Below are 16,145 nucleotides of genomic sequence, written 5' to 3' on the forward strand. Positions count from 1 at the left end.
TTAATATAAAAATCAGCATTAAAAATTAGACTGTAAAATGATTTACATAATCGTTTAGAAGTAGAGGTTAATGCCATTATTGTTCTTTAATAGTCGTGAGATTATGGAAATGTGCTGAGTTTCAATGTCTTTAGAAATGGCTAATGACTCCTTGTGTTTAATAAAGAAAGTCCTTATTGTGAGAACAAGACTCACGAGATTTCAGGTGTAAGACAATGATCTAGAGACACATCACGCTTCGTTGTCTTTCAAACCAGACAGGTTGGATGACAGTGAAACTCGAATGACTAAATACAACCAGCAACTTTTCACCATCTCGTAAGACAGGTTTAACACTTGAAGAACGTAGTTTATAAATACTGTCCAATGAGAGGTAGTGCTTTTTGAATGCTCATCATAATAATTTCATCAATAAGTCTTTAAAATAGTAAAAAACAATACTTTGTTAGCTTTGCAAAACTCATATTTGGTTTTCAAGTTTTATTTTATATGCAGTAATAGATGAAGGCCGTTCACAGGAATCTCCAGTTCTCTGAGGCTCTCAAAACTCCAAATCCTTGTTTCCTTGACTGTTTTTGAAGTCACTCTTCTTTAGAAATGAAAATAAAATAATTTAAATGCAAGTTAAAATTGGAGCATCATTTGCATAATCAGTGACATCACCTCTTTTAAGGGACATACCCTGCTTGTTTTGCTGCTTTCTTGACTATGGGTGGAGGACTGGGAGTGGTTGTGGTGACTGCCGTTGCCATTGCTAGTTTGGAGTTGACAGACAGCATCACTGTTTGTGGGGCTTTGAGCCGGGCTGGCAGGTTTTCCGGAAGTGCATTCCAAAGTTGCCACCATTTCCCGAGACTCAGCCAGCAAACGCTGTAAGCGACTCGTGGATGAGTTGTACCCCTCCTGCATGACACGAAAATATACATGCAATAAAGCCAGAGGTGGATACAAAGAAAAACATTACAGAAGTCCTGCATTCTAAATCAATGCACACCAAAAAAAACAACACATTTATGCAAAGTATGTGCTGTGAAATGGTGGGCTACCTCATTGCCGCTGAACTCAATGCTTAATGCAGAATCGTGTAAACGACCGGAGCTCCGCCCACTTCCAGGTGAGGGACAATCCAGGTGAAGACAGCTCAGATCTGCCGTACTGGTTAGTGAAGTAAAAGTTATGATTATTTATAAAGGAAACAATATAAATTTCATTGCTTTTGTATATGGGTGATTAAATAAATGCAGGTACATTTGTTGTCCAAAGTCATATTATTATTATTATTATATAGAGGATATTATACATTATTATAGCCAACTTTTTATCCTACACAAATAAAAAAAAGTACTATCCTCCTTCACTTTTTAATATCTATATGAAAGCATCTGCTTAAAGGTGCAGTGTGTAATTTTTAGGATCTCTTGAAAGAAATGCAAAATAATATACAAAACTATATTAGTGGTGTATAAAGACCTTTTTATAAACCTTACAATGAGACATTTTTGTCTACATACACGGAGGGTCCCCTTATATGGAGGTCGCTATTTTGTGCCACCATGTTTCTACAGAAGCCCTTAATGGACAAACTTTTTTACTAAGTTGTCTCCGACGATGAAATGTTTGTCCGGTGGTGGCTATCGTAGTTTCTTTATGCGTTTTAGAAGCAAGGGTTGGGCAGTGGGCTGAGCCACTGGTTGCAATTTGCAACTTCACCACTAGATGCCGCTAAAATTTACACACTGCACCTTTAATGTTAATGTAACGTTATCTAATGAGAAGTCTAAACATCAATCACTCAATCTCCTGTGTGTTTTATTTTAGATAAAGATGCACGTCTTTATCATATTAATTAAATGTCATATTAATAAATGTCTTTGTTATCGCATCCAATACTTTAATGTTACTCCAGCGGACACAAAGCAATGGCTTCCTCCAGCGACAGCAAAACCTCCCAAATCGAAAATGCAAAGGCAAACAGAATATTACCGGTAATAAATATGATCATGGATTTCTTTTCTAGCTTTTTTTGACTTGGTGACAAACTGCTCAAAAAAATTCTGTGAACTAGCGATGTGCTGCGAAAAGCCCTTATAGACGGTTTCATCAGACGCACATGATACACGTCTGATCCGAACTTTACTTCCGGTTTCGTTTTTTATGGTCTGACTAGTTGCTAAACTGATCTCTTGAACAAATTCCTCGTCGAAAATAACAAATGTTTTGGTTTCCTAGGTAATCTATGTGTTGTTTTTTTCCTTGTTATATAAATAAACTACGTTTAAAGTACTTTATTATTAGCGGAGTTTACTGGAAGTTACGTGCGGACCGCGACAGCCGCTTGTTTGTTGTTACTGCTGAAACTGTCTATATGGAGCTAGTTTGGGCATGTTTTATGCCAATTGCCAAACTTGTGCATGCGGCCGCTCATGTAGAACACTCCAAATTCACTTACGTGAAAAGTGGGCATATAAATATGAAAAACACAGAAAAGAAAAAGAAGTATAAAAATTTTTTTTATAAATATCCTATAAATATTTATTTTCACTTTCTGTGTACCAAATCTGTGCAGATCCACGCAAGTCTACTTAAACTATCTTAACTAACTAACTTACAAAGCTAAAAAATATCATACCAGGGGAATTTTGGATCGACATCCATGTCAACAAGACACAAAGGAGTTCCCATATCTGGATGATAGTCAATGACAGCCATAAAATCCATGCCAGCCCCAGCGTCAGAATAAACAGCCTGATGAGTTCGACTCTCTGGTGGGTTAGCAGAGTTATCACAGCACAGAGCTGTCGAGGCGCTGTGGGGCGAACACTGAACATCAGTTTCTTTAGATGGGTTGTCATGAAACTGTTGGTCACTGATGGCGCCTGTAGTAGTGCGCACACTGTCCGAGTCATCTTCACCTACAGCTGACTGTCCTTTGACCTCTGGGTCTTTAAAGCTCTGAGTGGTGCCGTCAAACTCACGCTCGTCGTAAGTTTGCGTTTCTGCTTCAACTTGAGGATGTTGCGTTAAATCTGAAGAAATATTTCTGCCTGTGCTGTGACTCAGACTGGATATCAACCCTGTGTCTATTTCTGTGTCCTGCTGATCACTGAATATCATCACCTGACTGGCTCCTATACCAGAATCATCCCTAAAAACACAACAACATCCATAACTGAGGTAAAAAAAAAATTAAGGGCTGATAAAGCAAAGCAGTAACAGAAACATTTAGATGCAAAACCCTCTAAGTGCATCTCACATTGACAGAGGGAATGGACCAGGGAATGTGTTTTAAAACACTACCTCTCAGGTGATCTTTGACCTTTATGTCGTGACCTTTGACCCTCATGATGTCGTAGCGTCTCCCTGGCACTCTCCAAGTTCAACTTGAGCAGCTGTAGATCATTCTGCTGGTTTTCACACACCTGTCACAAACACAAATAAGAGCTTTTAGTTAACAGCATGTCATAACCAGAAGGCTCAGTTTCACATTGTCATTTGTTTGGCCAAACTAAACAGGGTTCCCGCACCTGAGTTACCTTCAAATTCAAGGACCTTTCAAGGACTTTCCAGGTCCAATACGCTCAAATTTAAGGACTTAATGTGGGGACACATTTCAAGTGAGAGCAAGGTTACATCGTGTTACCTTTTAAGATACATTGTTACAGTTCCCTTTTGAGTTCATGTGTCAAACACAACTATGCAAAAAAACATTTTGGTATGAATCAACATTGGCATACAGAAGATATAAGCATTTAAAGCAAACAGTTTAGCACACGTGTGCTTAAAAAGTCTAGAATTTTTATGATATTATCCTACACTACACAAGGAATAACATGGATTTTTCCCAGAAAACTTCTTGCATAAAATAGATTCAAGCACTTTCAATGACCTGCATGACAAAATGACATATCACGTACTAACCAGATCATATTTTATGTGTAATAAACAGTTGTGTAGTGCAGTGGTTCTCAAACTTTTTCAGCGTGCGGCCCCCTTTGTGTATGGTGCATTCCTTCGCGGCCCCCAAAGAAAATTTATGACAAAAAACAGTTCTAAAACTTCACATTTTAATCAAACAAAACATTAAATTATACAAAGTAGTGCTGCCTTATTTTTTTAGGTTTAATTTCACAGAATTCATGATAAATTAATTTATTTTATAAAATGTCATAAAACTGGGGCCCCCAGGACCCCAGTTTGAGAACCACTGGTGTAGTGCACAATTGTAGGGCAACGTGATTTTGCTGTGTGTTGTGTAAACAGTGATCATAAACTAAATAAAATTGAAATCAACAAAATTATGACTATTTATTTTCTTAATATACATGGTGCTTACAGTGACGACAGAAAAGTTCAAAATGTTACACCGTGTTAAGTTTGGTGTTATTGTAGTCCTTGAAAATTTATCTTGACTAATCCAACACAACTGGTTTATTTGACTTCACTTTTTTAAATAAACAATCAGAAGTATGAACTAAACTGACAAAGACACTTAATAATACAAGTGTACACTTAGAATTGTTCATACTTAAAGGCAACAAGAGGCCAACAAAAGATTACAGTCTGTTTACTTAAAAAAAAGTTAAAACAGTCATAGAAAAAGAATGCAGGAAGTCTGTATAAGGAATGCTGAAAAACCAGACAGCTGCTTAGGAAGGAAACACGGTAAGGACTTACTTAGAAATTAATATCAACTGTCATTGGACAGTTTAAATGAGGGAAATTTAAAGGACAGATACCTGCCGCAGACAGAGCAGCTCCGATTCGGCTCGAGCTTGTTTTGATCGTGAGATTTCAAGTAATTCGTCCCTCCAGCTTTTATCCTCATCTGTGCAAGACAAAATTTTATTATTTACATAAATTAAAAAACTTAATGGGCCCTATTTTAACGATCTAAGCGCATTGTCTAAAGCGCACAGCGCAACGTCTAAATGGGCGTGTCCGAATCCACTTTTGCTAATTTAAGGACGGGAAAAATGTTTTTTGCGCCGAGCGCATGGTCGAAAAGGGTAGGTCCTATTGTAATGGGAGTATTTTGGGCGTAACGTGCAGTAAACCAATGAGAGTCACAGCTCTCATTCCCTTTAAAAGCACGTTGCGCTGGCGCTATGTCTAATCCCTATTTAGATGACGGACTTTGTAAACTGAAAAACTAAGCGGAGGAAGAAGATCCCCAGTTTAAGATTAATGTTAAATAATTGTGTTGTTTTTCACTTGTATTGAAATTGTTATTTTTTTATTAAAACCTTTAAAACCCGTTTTCTTTTAGTCATGGAAGTAAAAAGCAGGCTTGTAATTGCTTTAAATGTATGGCTATCCACTATCATCAAAAAATAATTTACAAGTATGTAAGAAAATGTTTGTACTCTGAAAATACTTTATTTGTAACAAACAGGAGATAAAGAATTTACAAACGGCTCTCCTCACGTTTCAGCACTTTGGACAGCGTTTTTTTTAGCAAAAAGTTTTTTAAGCATTACTTACAAATGTTTCTCATCTCGTCATATCCACAGGTACATCATATACAATAAATCCGTGAGGTAGCATTAAAAAACAACATTTAAAAACAGACGCATTTGTTCAAAGCAAAGCATTTATTTACTTATCAGGCTGCAGGTAAAGCAGCTCTTTGCGCCTTCTAACGTCTCATAATCAGTCCTCATTTATAAATATGTCCAAGAGACTCAATAATAATCTCTTAAATTCAATCCTTTAATCTTTCATATTTAAAAGCATTTTTGTGCTGCTGCGCATTTATGTACTTTGTGATAAGCAAACCCGCGTTGTCCTCCCGTTTATAGGCGCATATTACTAATGCGCTCTTTAAATAACATAAAACATATTGCGCCATTGACTTTAGACTAGGTTTTTGTTGGTCAATGGCGTAGTCTATTTTAGTTGCCTCAAAATAGCAACGCGCCAACAATGCGCCTGAACACACCTCGTTTTTCAGACCAAAACGCCCATGGGCGCAAATGCATTTGCTATTTAAACAACGCGGCGCTAAACGTGAAAATTAGGGTGGAAACTAGCGAAAGACACTTGCGTCGCGCATTGCGCTGCATTGCGCCGGGTGTAAGATAGAGCCCATTATATTTACTAATATCACACAGTGCAGGAATCACTGCTGATTATCAAAACTGTCATGTTTCAATAGATTAGTGCCATTCAATAAACATTACAGAAATAATTAAATCAACAAAACAATCAAATTAAATGTCTAAACATTATGGAAAATAAGCATCAATAAGTAATTAATGTAAATGCAATAAATATTTGATCGCAGGGTAATAACACATCTTATTTTACTATTATTTAACACATCTGATATTACTATCACTCAAACTGTGTGAAATGTTTAACGTTAGAAGTTAAATGAACAACTCATTTTAAATCACATTTTTTTTAAATTAATGTTTTTAATTACATTTAATTACATAAATGATAAAGGGTTTAATTAAACACAAATACTTATTTATTATGAGGCAGCTGATTTTTTGATAATTAATGTATTAACCCCTTCAGAACCTGCGTCCACTGGAATGGGCATCACATGTTTTGAGGTTCAAACCAATAAAAATTATGTTTAACCAATCAAAATAAGGCACACTGATTAAACACCTAAAAAACATGGCAGGATTTTTGCAATCCTATAAGATCTTATCACATCATTTATATGATATATGAGTGCATTGCTTTCTATTAATGCAATGTTCACCATTTTATACAAAATTTTTCTTAATCATTTGAGACATAAATGAAGTCAAATGGGTCCCATAAGATAATGTGATCAACACTACATAAAACATCCAGAAGTGACTTACTCAGAAGCTGAAGTTCGACGGCAGTGAGCTCTTTTTTTAGCAGCTGATTCTCCTGTTTCATTCGGATGAGATCTTCTCTCTGTGCGTTATTCTCAAAGGTCTTCTCCCGAAGTTCAGCTGTAAAAAAGAAATGCATCTAATATGAACCAGTATAGCTTTACATGACACATAAGAGGACTCCCAGAAAACTTTGATTCATTATGTTACAGCAAACTTGAAATCGTGAACTAATCCTGTCTCAGCTTTCAGTTGTGTGTTTTCATGTCTGCTCTCTCTGAAACTGTGTTTTTGCTCCTCGATTTCTCGCAGGGCTTTGCTTTCGCGCATTCGCAATTCCCCCAGGGATTTCTCTAGCTCACAAAGGCGACCAGACAGCTCTAAAATGTGATTGGTTGCCTCAATCACATCTTTATCCTAAAAACATATATATAAACACAAAAGAAGTATGTCCTCAGATAACTAACTTTTCTATAATTGCAACAAAAATTTATCAAATGACCACATTTATATAGCGAAGTGAATATTTGTGTTACCTTCAGCTTGAGCATTGAACTGAGCTCCTCCTCTCGCACCTGCAGCTGTCCTACTTGTGATGACAACATCATGATGGTGGAGTTCAGACTCTGGTTCTTCTCCTACAAATAATAGCATGCGGTTTAATAAACAAACTCTGATGCTTTCAAATAAACGCTCAGTAGAAAGATGATTTTGCCTCCAGGTCTTGTTGGTGTCTGCTGGTGTTCAGTTGTGTCTGGCTCATCTCATGTAGCTGCTGTTGGGCGCTGTTGAGTTCTCTATAGATGTCTTTTTCTCTCGCCTCCACCACCTTTGTTCGTTTGCTAAGAGCTCTGATCACATCATTACGCTTCTGCAGCTCATCTGCGGATGCACGAGCGATAAAACACATCTAATTAGTCTCACATTCATCATGTTTAATACTGGATAAGAGAAGAAACAGGAACTTCAATAATATCTATAAACATAATGTATACATTTTTTTTTAAAGTTGATGTCTGTCTAGCTGATAACATAGACTTTGAACATAATCGCTTCGATTAAACCAAACATTTTTATCATCATAGTTATAGATACAGGAACATTACTCTTACCCTCCAGCCTGGCACATCTCTGCTCCAGTATCAGGACTCTCTGACGGTCCTGTTCCCAGGATAAAAGCTGCCTGTGATGGGCTGCAGCCATGGCATTGAGTTCGGTTTCCCGGTCCTTCAGTTCTGCTATCAGACATTGCAGCTCGAATCTCTGCTTTTGGATGGTGGAGATCTCCAATCCGTTAGCTGGTGTCTAACACAAAACCAAAAATGAGTCCATAATCAGGTCAGACATTTACCAGATAAGTCAAGATGTGGTGTTATACATCAGTATCGATGTTGTGTGTAATGTTTTGCATGTTAGATTCACGTTTTTCTTAAATACGAGCCATTTGTAGGTGAAAACAACAAACAATATATTTAATCCTTATACCACGGGTCTGTTGAATGCTTTATAGTGATTGGCTGAGAAGTGTCCAATTGGTGTTGATTATTTTTTAGTAAACCGCACACCTAACCTGTTAAATGTCTTAAAAATAGGCACCAGAGCAATGTTTGTGATAACCGTGGTATAAGAGAAATAATTGACTCCGGTCCTTTGAATTATTTGAAAATAATGCACACCCGCATTAACCACCTTGGGTGTGTATTATTTTCTTAGAATTCAATGGCCCGTCCTCATTACGTATTCCTTACTTATTCTACTTTTTATTACACTAAAACAGTGAAACAGTGATTCAGATTTGGGATCTTACCTGATAATCTTGTGGTAATGAGTAAAAGGACATTGGTTTGGAGAGGTTTGTAGAAGTAAGACCTGCAGGTCTTGATCTGCTTTCATCTTTGAGTTTGTCTCGGGAAACATCTGGGGTTTCTTCAGTACCAAAAAGATTCTGGAAGGTTAAAAAAATCATAAATCCCATTATTCATATTGTCAGTAAGTGTGTACTGCAGGATTCTCAATGGTTATACTGAACAATAAATATATAGACAGATATACTCCGTATGTATATACTCCGATATATGGAGTATGATGTATAGGTATGTTATGTAATATATAATATGCAAAAACACAAAGTAATACACTTTTACAGATCACAAGAAGCCAGCATTCGTTCTGTCAAGAGCATCCAACTAGTATAAAAATAAACAATTCAAAAACAAACAACCAACCTTTTTGACAGGAGTACTGTGCCAGGGTTCAACTGAATAACCTGAAAAAGTCATTTATGAAAATAATTATTGGTAAATAAATATTTTGAACCTGACACTCTTTAACTATTGGTTGATTCATCACCTCTTGATATTGAAAGATGTCCACGTGTTTCTGAATTCATTTTCTCCTTTTCTCCATCCATCACATAACACACTTGAAAAAATCTAAAAATACTGCTTGACTGACACTTTTAGGCTAAACTTCACATTACTAGTTTTACTTTATATAAACAAAACAGCGTCTGCAGCATCGAGGTAGATGATATCTCTCCTGTCTGGATGTTTGTTGTTGTTGTGAAACGCTCATGACACTCGTTTAGTTTTAAAATGTAAGTATAAATTTAAGTATAAACAAAAGCAAATGTACACATATAACTTATGCACTTAAAATAAAACTCACGCAATATTTGTGCAGTAAGTGCAAATACAAAACAGTATTAAACATGTGAATACAGAGATTCCGTGAACATTTTGCGAGTAATAATTTTCTGAATTTTGAAACTGCGTGTTGTGTTGAGAGCCGAGCGGGCGGTCCACTATAATGCCTGCGTTAAATTCATTCGTCAAAAACGTAATTCACACATACACGTTAACTTAAATCAACACTTTTATTTGGTTAAAAATACATTTATACCTACCGAAATTATTAATCACATATAAAGAAATATATTTTATTATGAAGAACGTAAATAAACAGGCACAAACCCGAACAGCCGTTATTGCTTCTCCTAGTCAGGCGTTGTCAGGACCCAAATGAGACAGTGAAGGTGTGCTGAGCAACAGTGAAACTCTTTCAAACAATAAACAGCATCTTCACGAGTTTATGTAATAATGATCAAGTTGTTAGTAAAAGGCAAATTATTGTGAGATATTATCGACGGGGTATGTATGAGTTTAAACGCCTGACTGCTTTAACGGAGCTGTGATTAGCACTGCTGGCTAATGAATGGTGTGGATGGATGATTATTGAGCGGAGGCTGCATGCTTCAAATCCAGTAAACATTCAAAACTAGAATAAACCCGATTTGATGATGTATTAGGAAAATCATTAGAAACAGAAATCTTCATTGCATTTGTTGTTTAGACTAGTCCATTGGCTGGTTTGAATAAACTACCACTAGTGTATTGCTGGCAATGAATAGTCATTTTGTATGTGTTATGCACTGAAACGCATTTTAATGGAATTTATAAGTCAAAATAACATTATTTGAGACTGTGATCAACTTGTATAATGTATTTGAGGATTTGATAAATATGACAGGGTTGACTTGACTATGGCAGGGGTCTCTGCTGTCACATGGGCCTGCATACAGTTTGTTTGCCTTGCACAGCTTTGGTCATGTCATGAACTGGGTCATTGTTTTCTGAATCTGACAGATTGTGATGCTTGAGCCAATTTGATCTTTTCAGTCAGAACACTTTTATTTTTTTACCTTTTTTATTATTATACCTTTTGGTTTTTGAATGCTATAGCCTGGTTTATGTAATTTATAGGGATGTTTTTTTTTTAATAATTAAAATTGCATATAATCTTGCTAAAGTCTTATGTGTGTTCTTGTATAGATTCACGTAAAATGGCTACTACTGAGAATGCAGAATTGGGTTCACCAGACATTAAAGTGGATCGGTCCAACCCAGATGCAAAGTATCCACTGAAGGTGCTTTACTGTGGAGGTAAGAAAATCTGTCGAGTTGTTTCATGCTTGACAAATAGCTTAAATATTAAAATAATTACTGTTAGACATGTCTTGGAATGCACCATTTGCTTTTTTATGAACAGTACCTTGTATTTTGCAGTTTGCCTATTTGAACGTTTGGTTGTATCCATAATTTAGTGTCTGTAGCTTAATTGGTGGACCAATGCATTAATTTAGCGTTGCACAGGTTGTGGGTTTGAGTCTTAAAGAATTAGTCTATTTTCTTAAAAACAAAAAATCCAGATTATTTACTCACCACCATGTCATCCAAAATGTTGATGTCTTTCTTTGTTCAGTCGAGAAGTAATTATGTTTTTTTTGAGGAAAACATTGCAGGATTTTTCTCATTTTAATGGACCCCAACCCGTAACAGTTTTAATGCAGTTTAAAATTGCAGTTTTAAAGGACTCTAAACGATCCCAAACGAGGCATTTATCTAGCGAAATTATTGTCATTTTTGACAAGAAAAATAAAAATATGCAAAAATATGCACAATAAAAATAAAAATATGCACTTTTAAACCATAACTTCTCGTCTATCTCACGTAATTGCGTAATGCCGTGGAAAGGTCACGTGTTACATATATGAAACACACATTTGCTGACAATTTGCAAAATGTTTGGAGATAGACGAGAAGTTATGGTTTAAAAGTGCATATTTTTTATTTTTTCTAATACATAAGACCAGAGATGCAATTTTAAACTGCATTAGAACTGTTACGTGTTGGAGTCCATTAAAGTCCATTAAATGAGAAAAATCCTGGAATGTTTTCCTCAAAAAACATAATTTCTTCTCGACTTAACAAAGAAAAACATCAACATTTTGGATGACATGGTGGTGAGTAAATTATCTGGATTTTTTTTTAAAGAAAATGGACTAATCCTTTAAGAAACATTACAGCACATGCAAAGTATACATTTCATTAGCATGCATAAGTCACTTTGGTTTAAAGTGCTTGCCAAATGCATAAATATCTATCAAATTTTCTTTTTCAGTGTGCTCCCTGCCAGTGGAGGTAGGTACATTACATTTCATATTAAAATGCTTTGATTACATTTTCTATATGGTATAGTTTCATTGTACTTTTTGATAACTTGCTGAATTCATGAAATGTTTCTACATTGTTCTGCTAGTATTGTGAGTACATGCCTGAGCCAGCCAAATGCAAACAGTGGCTTGAGAAAAACTTTCCCGCAGTGTTTGCTAAACTGACTCTTGGTAAGTACATTTCTTCCATAAGCACTTTTTGAATAGAAACATGCTAGTTTTTTATACAGTACAGTACAGTCATGAATGTGCTTTAAAACTCTTAATATGGATGCCGTGAAGACATGCAGAGCGCCTTTGTGATATTTATTATCTGAAATAATAGACAAAAAGAAAACTTTATGCACATGCATCATTGTTTTTGCTACACTGTTTTTGCTGTTGTATAGGTACAGCACCCAGGCAAGAAACAGGAGGAGGAGGAGGAGTAGTAGGAGGTGGTGCCAGTGAGGTGCCTCATGTCGGAGAGGAAGAGGAGAAGAAGAAGCAGAAAAGAGGTAACGTCTTGACAATCCAACCTTGACTCATTTATTTAAAAAGATTGTAACCCGATATGAAAATGATGTCATCATTTACACACCCTCATGTTGTTCTTAATCTGTGTCAGTTTTTTAATTGGTTGAACACAAAAGATTTCATTTTAATAAATGATGGTAAGCACACAGTTGATGGTACCCATTGAATTCTATCGTAGGAAAAACTGTGTGCTTACCAACATTGATTAAAATATCTTCTGTTGTGCTGATATCTGGATGTCTGGCTGTGAAATAGTTAATAAAATGTCATATTATTCAAATCGTCACAGGAGGAAGAGGTCAAATCAAACAGAAAAAGAAGACTGTTCCTCAGAAAGTCACGATAGCAAAAATCCCAAGAGCTAAAAAGAAATACGTCACAAGGGTGTGTGGTCTGGCCACTTTCGGTAAGGCTGTGAATGTAAATATGCGATTGTCCCAATAAGACATTTGTATTTTCAGCATTTATTAATGGTTTTGTGGTCTTTTAGACATCGAGCTTAAAGAGGCTCAGAGGTTCTTTGCTCAGAAATTCTCCTGCGGTGCCTCAGTTACAGCAGACGATGAAATCATCATTCAGGGAGACTTTACAGACGACATCATCGATGTCATTCAGGAGAAGTGGCCTGAGGTAAACCAAACTCCAAAAACATACAAGTTAGGCAAATTGGAGATGCCAAATTGTCCCTTCCCCATCCAGTGTCTGGATTAACTTGTCTAAATAAAAAAACTTGTGTATGAATTAACCAGTTTTCGCCATGAATATAGCCTTAAATGCTGAAATGATGTAAAGAATAAAGAAAGAACTGATTTTTGAAGGCATTTGTGCACCAAACAAAACATTTGTGAATGTTAAAACATTTACGTTAACTTATGATTGCATTTATGGGAATGTACACTAGGCCCGTATTTAATAAGTAGCTGAAACTTGGCTTAAATATACAGAAACAGTTAATAGAAATTTCCATGTGAATTCACAAATGTTCTCGTACTCCACAGGTGGATGACGATAGCATTGATGATCTTGGAGAGGTCAAAAAGTGAAGCCCAATATGCACTTTTACTGAAATGGATGCGACGTGACACAGCGAAACCGGCCAAATGTACACATTGACATAAAGCCCTTTTATATCTATTTTATTTACTGTATAGAATTTCCGTGGACTTCATTGGGGTATTTCAGTTCTAGATAGCCGCTTTGTCTTTTGGTTGCCAAAGGTCTAAGATGATGTGACTTAAAACATTTCACACATGCAAACAATAGATTAATAAATTTCAGTCTCACTCGCTTTTTTGTGTATTGTTTCTTTTATTGCCACTTTCAATGTAACATTGTGACTTAGCTTAGTACAGAAGGATAATGCAAGTATATGCACATGTTGGCTACTCGCATAAAATTAGCATAAATAAAAAGTGACAAAATCAATATGTTTTCTTGTAAAAATCAGATTTTTTTCACATTGAAATAATGAGCATTGTGGATAATAATGCAAAAAAATAAGAATGATACCAAAACCTCTTCATACTGTAGTTTTTTTTTGAGAGGGGAATTGAAACAAAACTTGCAAACTCATGCTTGACAAAAAACAAAGTTGTATTAATTATATTGTTGGCTTTTCCATTGTTCGCATATATTCCCAAGTGTAAAAGTGTATCTTCTGGCCTGTACTAGTTTTAATGGTGTTTTTGGGTGTCCCAAGATAGCGAGAGATGAGATTATTAAATACATAGAAGGCCCAAATTCCTCCTGAGACCCTTTACTCACCACCACACCTGGGTTTTATTATCGATGTGCATGCTAACAACTCCACTATTTGCATGTGAACAAACATCTTTAGGAAGCAGCCTCGGGGGAATCGTTGTAATATACCGCACCAATGTGAAATGGAGAAAAGATCTTAGTCTTGTCTGGTTGTACGGCGCCATCACAACCATGAACAATTCCTCAATGTGCTGCACTTACGATACACCCACGTTGGATCAAGTTTTACCTCCGATTATGTTTACGGAGTTCATTTTGGGCCTTGTTGGGAACTTTCTCGCCCTCATGATGTTCTTCTGCAACAGGGACACCTGGAAACCCAATTCTATTTATCTAGCCCACCTGGCTTTGGCGGACGCGCTCGTCCTTTTTTGCCTTCCTTTTAGGGCTGACTACTACCGCAGAGGCAAGGACTGGGTGTACGGAGACGCTTTCTGTCGTATTTTGCTGTTTCTCTTGGCCGCCAACAGGGCTGCTGGCATATTCTTCCTTACTGCTGTCGCCGTGGACCGTTATCTGAAGATCGTCCACCCTCTCAACAGCATCAATCGAATGGGTCTGCGTTACGCCTCGTGGGTCTCTATTGCCCTGTGGGGTCTTATCATAGCCATGAGCGTCTACCTGTTAATGGACCCACATTTTTATTTTCAGGGCAACAGCACCCAGTGTGAAAGTTTCAATGTCTGCTTTGGGAATAATGTACGATTCAACTGGCACAATGCATTTTACGTTATTCAATTCTTTGTGCCAACGTGCATCGTTTCCTACTGCACAACCTGCATTACGTGGCAGTTGAAGAATAAGACATTGGACAGACGGGGTAAAATCAAGAGGGCCGTCCAGTTTATTTTAGCAGTGGCTTTGGTTTTCATCATATGTTTCTTTCCCAGCAACATTGCACGTATTGCCATGTTCATCCTGAAGCTCTGGTATAGCGAATGCCAAGATTTCCGTGAAGTGAACGAGGCTTTTAAAACCTCTGTCTGCTTCACGTACTTCAACAGCGTTCTCAATCCCATAGTTTACTACTTTTCCAGCCCTGCACACAGTGAAACTTTCAAGAAATTATATTTGAAACTTCAAGGAAAGACGACAGAAGACGACGAGGATGAGATGAACAATAATAGTCCTCTTACAATATCATCTACTGCCTCTTTGAAAACTTAACCAGTGAACACCACCTTATTTGTGAACACCACCTTACATGGTAAAGAATACTTTGCTGCCTTAAAAGTATTTGTTGAATCGACTTGGATTGACTAGTCATTTCAACTTACTATTATTTATCTTGACTAGAGATGAGTTGTTATAAGTACAGGTGAGTTTAAGTTGACATTTCTCAACTATATTTTATAAGTTGTGACAACTCATCTCTGTTGACATAACTTGTAAATCTGAGTTGATTTAACAAAAAAATGTAAGGCAGCAAAGTATTTTTACAGTGTAGTAAAAAAAAGTTAAATAACAGCAACAGAATTCTGAAAATAAAGCATCATTTTCTGTATATAGCAAGGTTTTTATTTAAAGTGATTTTAATCATTAATTCCATGTTTTTTGTCCATTTCATATTACTGCTATTTAATGCTCTACTGTATAAATACTGTCAGTGTATTGTGTTGACTTTGCAATGCAGTAAATACATTAATCTCATATAGACCATCACTAAATTTTATTCTTATTTATTTAACTTCATTCTCATACTTATTTCATTTCTATTATATTGGTACATGTTCTAATATGCACAGTTGGAGCTGATCTGCGGAAAAAAAGTACACTGCCTTCGCTTTACATGTATGTGTATGAGTAAATAAAAGACTGAAGGTAAATGTGTCGTACCATGTTTTATTTTTTTATATTTGTAATTTCATATACATTTTTAAATTTAGGATTAATGACTGGGAATGTCCAAGATGGTAAAAAATATATTTTTTCTTTAAAATGCAATCTTTGCATTTCACAATTTTTTTGTCTTTTTGAGAAAAACCAACATTGAGCCACAGTCATGAGGGACTCCAGGATTTCTTTTAGGATTTTCTTGT

The 16,145-nt window shown here is 36.3% G+C and overlaps 3 protein-coding genes across 6 annotated transcripts; 2 read left to right on the forward strand and 1 right to left on the reverse strand.

Moving 5' to 3' along the window:
* Nucleotides 1-61: 61 nt before the first annotated feature.
* ccdc62 (coiled-coil domain containing 62) lies at nt 62-9,618 on the reverse strand. Of its 3 annotated transcripts, none has more exons than XM_073874548.1 (14): nt 9,168-9,618; nt 9,044-9,084; nt 8,626-8,763; nt 7,931-8,123; nt 7,534-7,700; nt 7,355-7,456; nt 7,060-7,235; nt 6,822-6,934; nt 4,737-4,825; nt 3,298-3,419; nt 2,630-3,145; nt 1,047-1,155; nt 682-903; nt 442-589 (listed from the first exon to the last, which is right to left on the reverse strand). In XM_073874548.1, exons 1-14 carry the CDS (start codon nt 9,226-9,228, stop codon nt 542-544), a joined length of 2,097 nt encoding a protein of 698 aa, XP_073730649.1. In that variant the 5' UTR covers nt 9,229-9,618; the 3' UTR covers nt 442-541. The 3 variants fall into 3 exon arrangements, with proteins under 3 accessions (XP_073730651.1, XP_073730649.1, XP_073730650.1); XM_073874549.1 differs by having other exon boundaries at nt 2,630-2,806; nt 9,168-9,616; XM_073874550.1 differs by lacking the exon at nt 2,630-3,145 and having other exon boundaries at nt 62-589; nt 9,168-9,615.
* Nucleotides 9,619-9,731: 113 nt separating this feature from the next.
* On the forward strand, nt 9,732-13,633 carry denr (density-regulated protein). Of its 2 annotated transcripts, none has more exons than XM_055207623.2 (8): nt 9,732-9,852; nt 10,649-10,759; nt 11,778-11,797; nt 11,916-12,000; nt 12,219-12,326; nt 12,635-12,751; nt 12,836-12,975; nt 13,344-13,633. In XM_055207623.2, exons 2-8 carry the CDS (start codon nt 10,660-10,662, stop codon nt 13,386-13,388), a joined length of 615 nt encoding a protein of 204 aa, XP_055063598.1. In that variant the 5' UTR covers nt 9,732-9,852; nt 10,649-10,659; the 3' UTR covers nt 13,389-13,633. The 2 variants fall into 2 exon arrangements, with proteins under 2 accessions (XP_055063598.1, XP_055063597.1); XM_055207622.2 differs by having other exon boundaries at nt 9,804-9,967.
* A 134-nt stretch (nt 13,634-13,767) lies between these two features.
* On the forward strand, nt 13,768-15,936 carry LOC129446499 (hydroxycarboxylic acid receptor 1-like). Its single transcript, XM_055207621.2, has one exon. The coding sequence runs from the start codon at nt 14,134-14,136 to the stop codon at nt 15,271-15,273; it is 1,140 nt and encodes a 379-aa protein (XP_055063596.2). The 5' UTR covers nt 13,768-14,133; the 3' UTR covers nt 15,274-15,936.
* Nucleotides 15,937-16,145: the final 209 nt, after the last annotated feature.

Source organism: Misgurnus anguillicaudatus, chromosome 12 (genome assembly GCF_027580225.2).
Source record: "Misgurnus anguillicaudatus chromosome 12, ASM2758022v2, whole genome shotgun sequence".
NCBI classification, from domain to species: domain Eukaryota; kingdom Metazoa; phylum Chordata; class Actinopteri; order Cypriniformes; family Cobitidae; genus Misgurnus; species Misgurnus anguillicaudatus.

What these genes read in the sequence shown, in the direction of transcription:
- denr (XM_055207623.2), top strand. Translation starts at nt 10,660, where the DNA reads ATGGCTACTACTGAGAATGCAGAATTGGGTTCACCAGACATTAAAGTG. An exon ending in TGTGCTCCCTGCCAGTGGAG is followed by an intron (nt 11,798 to 11,915) that starts GTAGGTACATTA and finishes TTGTTCTGCTAG; the next exon opens with TATTGTGAGTACATGCCTGA. An exon ending in GTTTGCTAAACTGACTCTTG is followed by an intron (nt 12,001 to 12,218) that starts GTAAGTACATTT and finishes GCTGTTGTATAG; the next exon opens with GTACAGCACCCAGGCAAGAA.
- LOC129446499 (XM_055207621.2), top strand. Translation starts at nt 14,134, where the DNA reads ATGTGCATGCTAACAACTCCACTATTTGCATGTGAACAAACATCTTTA.
- ccdc62 (XM_073874548.1), bottom strand. Translation starts at nt 9,228, where the DNA reads ATGGATGGAGAAAAGGAGAAAATGAATTCAGAAACACGTGGACATCTT. An exon ending in CGTCGAACTTCAGCTTCTGA is followed by an intron (nt 4,826 to 6,821) that starts GTAAGTCACTTC and finishes TGTCTTGCACAG; the next exon opens with ATGAGGATAAAAGCTGGAGG. An exon ending in GGTCAAAGATCACCTGAGAG is followed by an intron (nt 3,146 to 3,297) that starts GTAGTGTTTTAA and finishes TTGTGTTTTTAG; the next exon opens with GGATGATTCTGGTATAGGAG.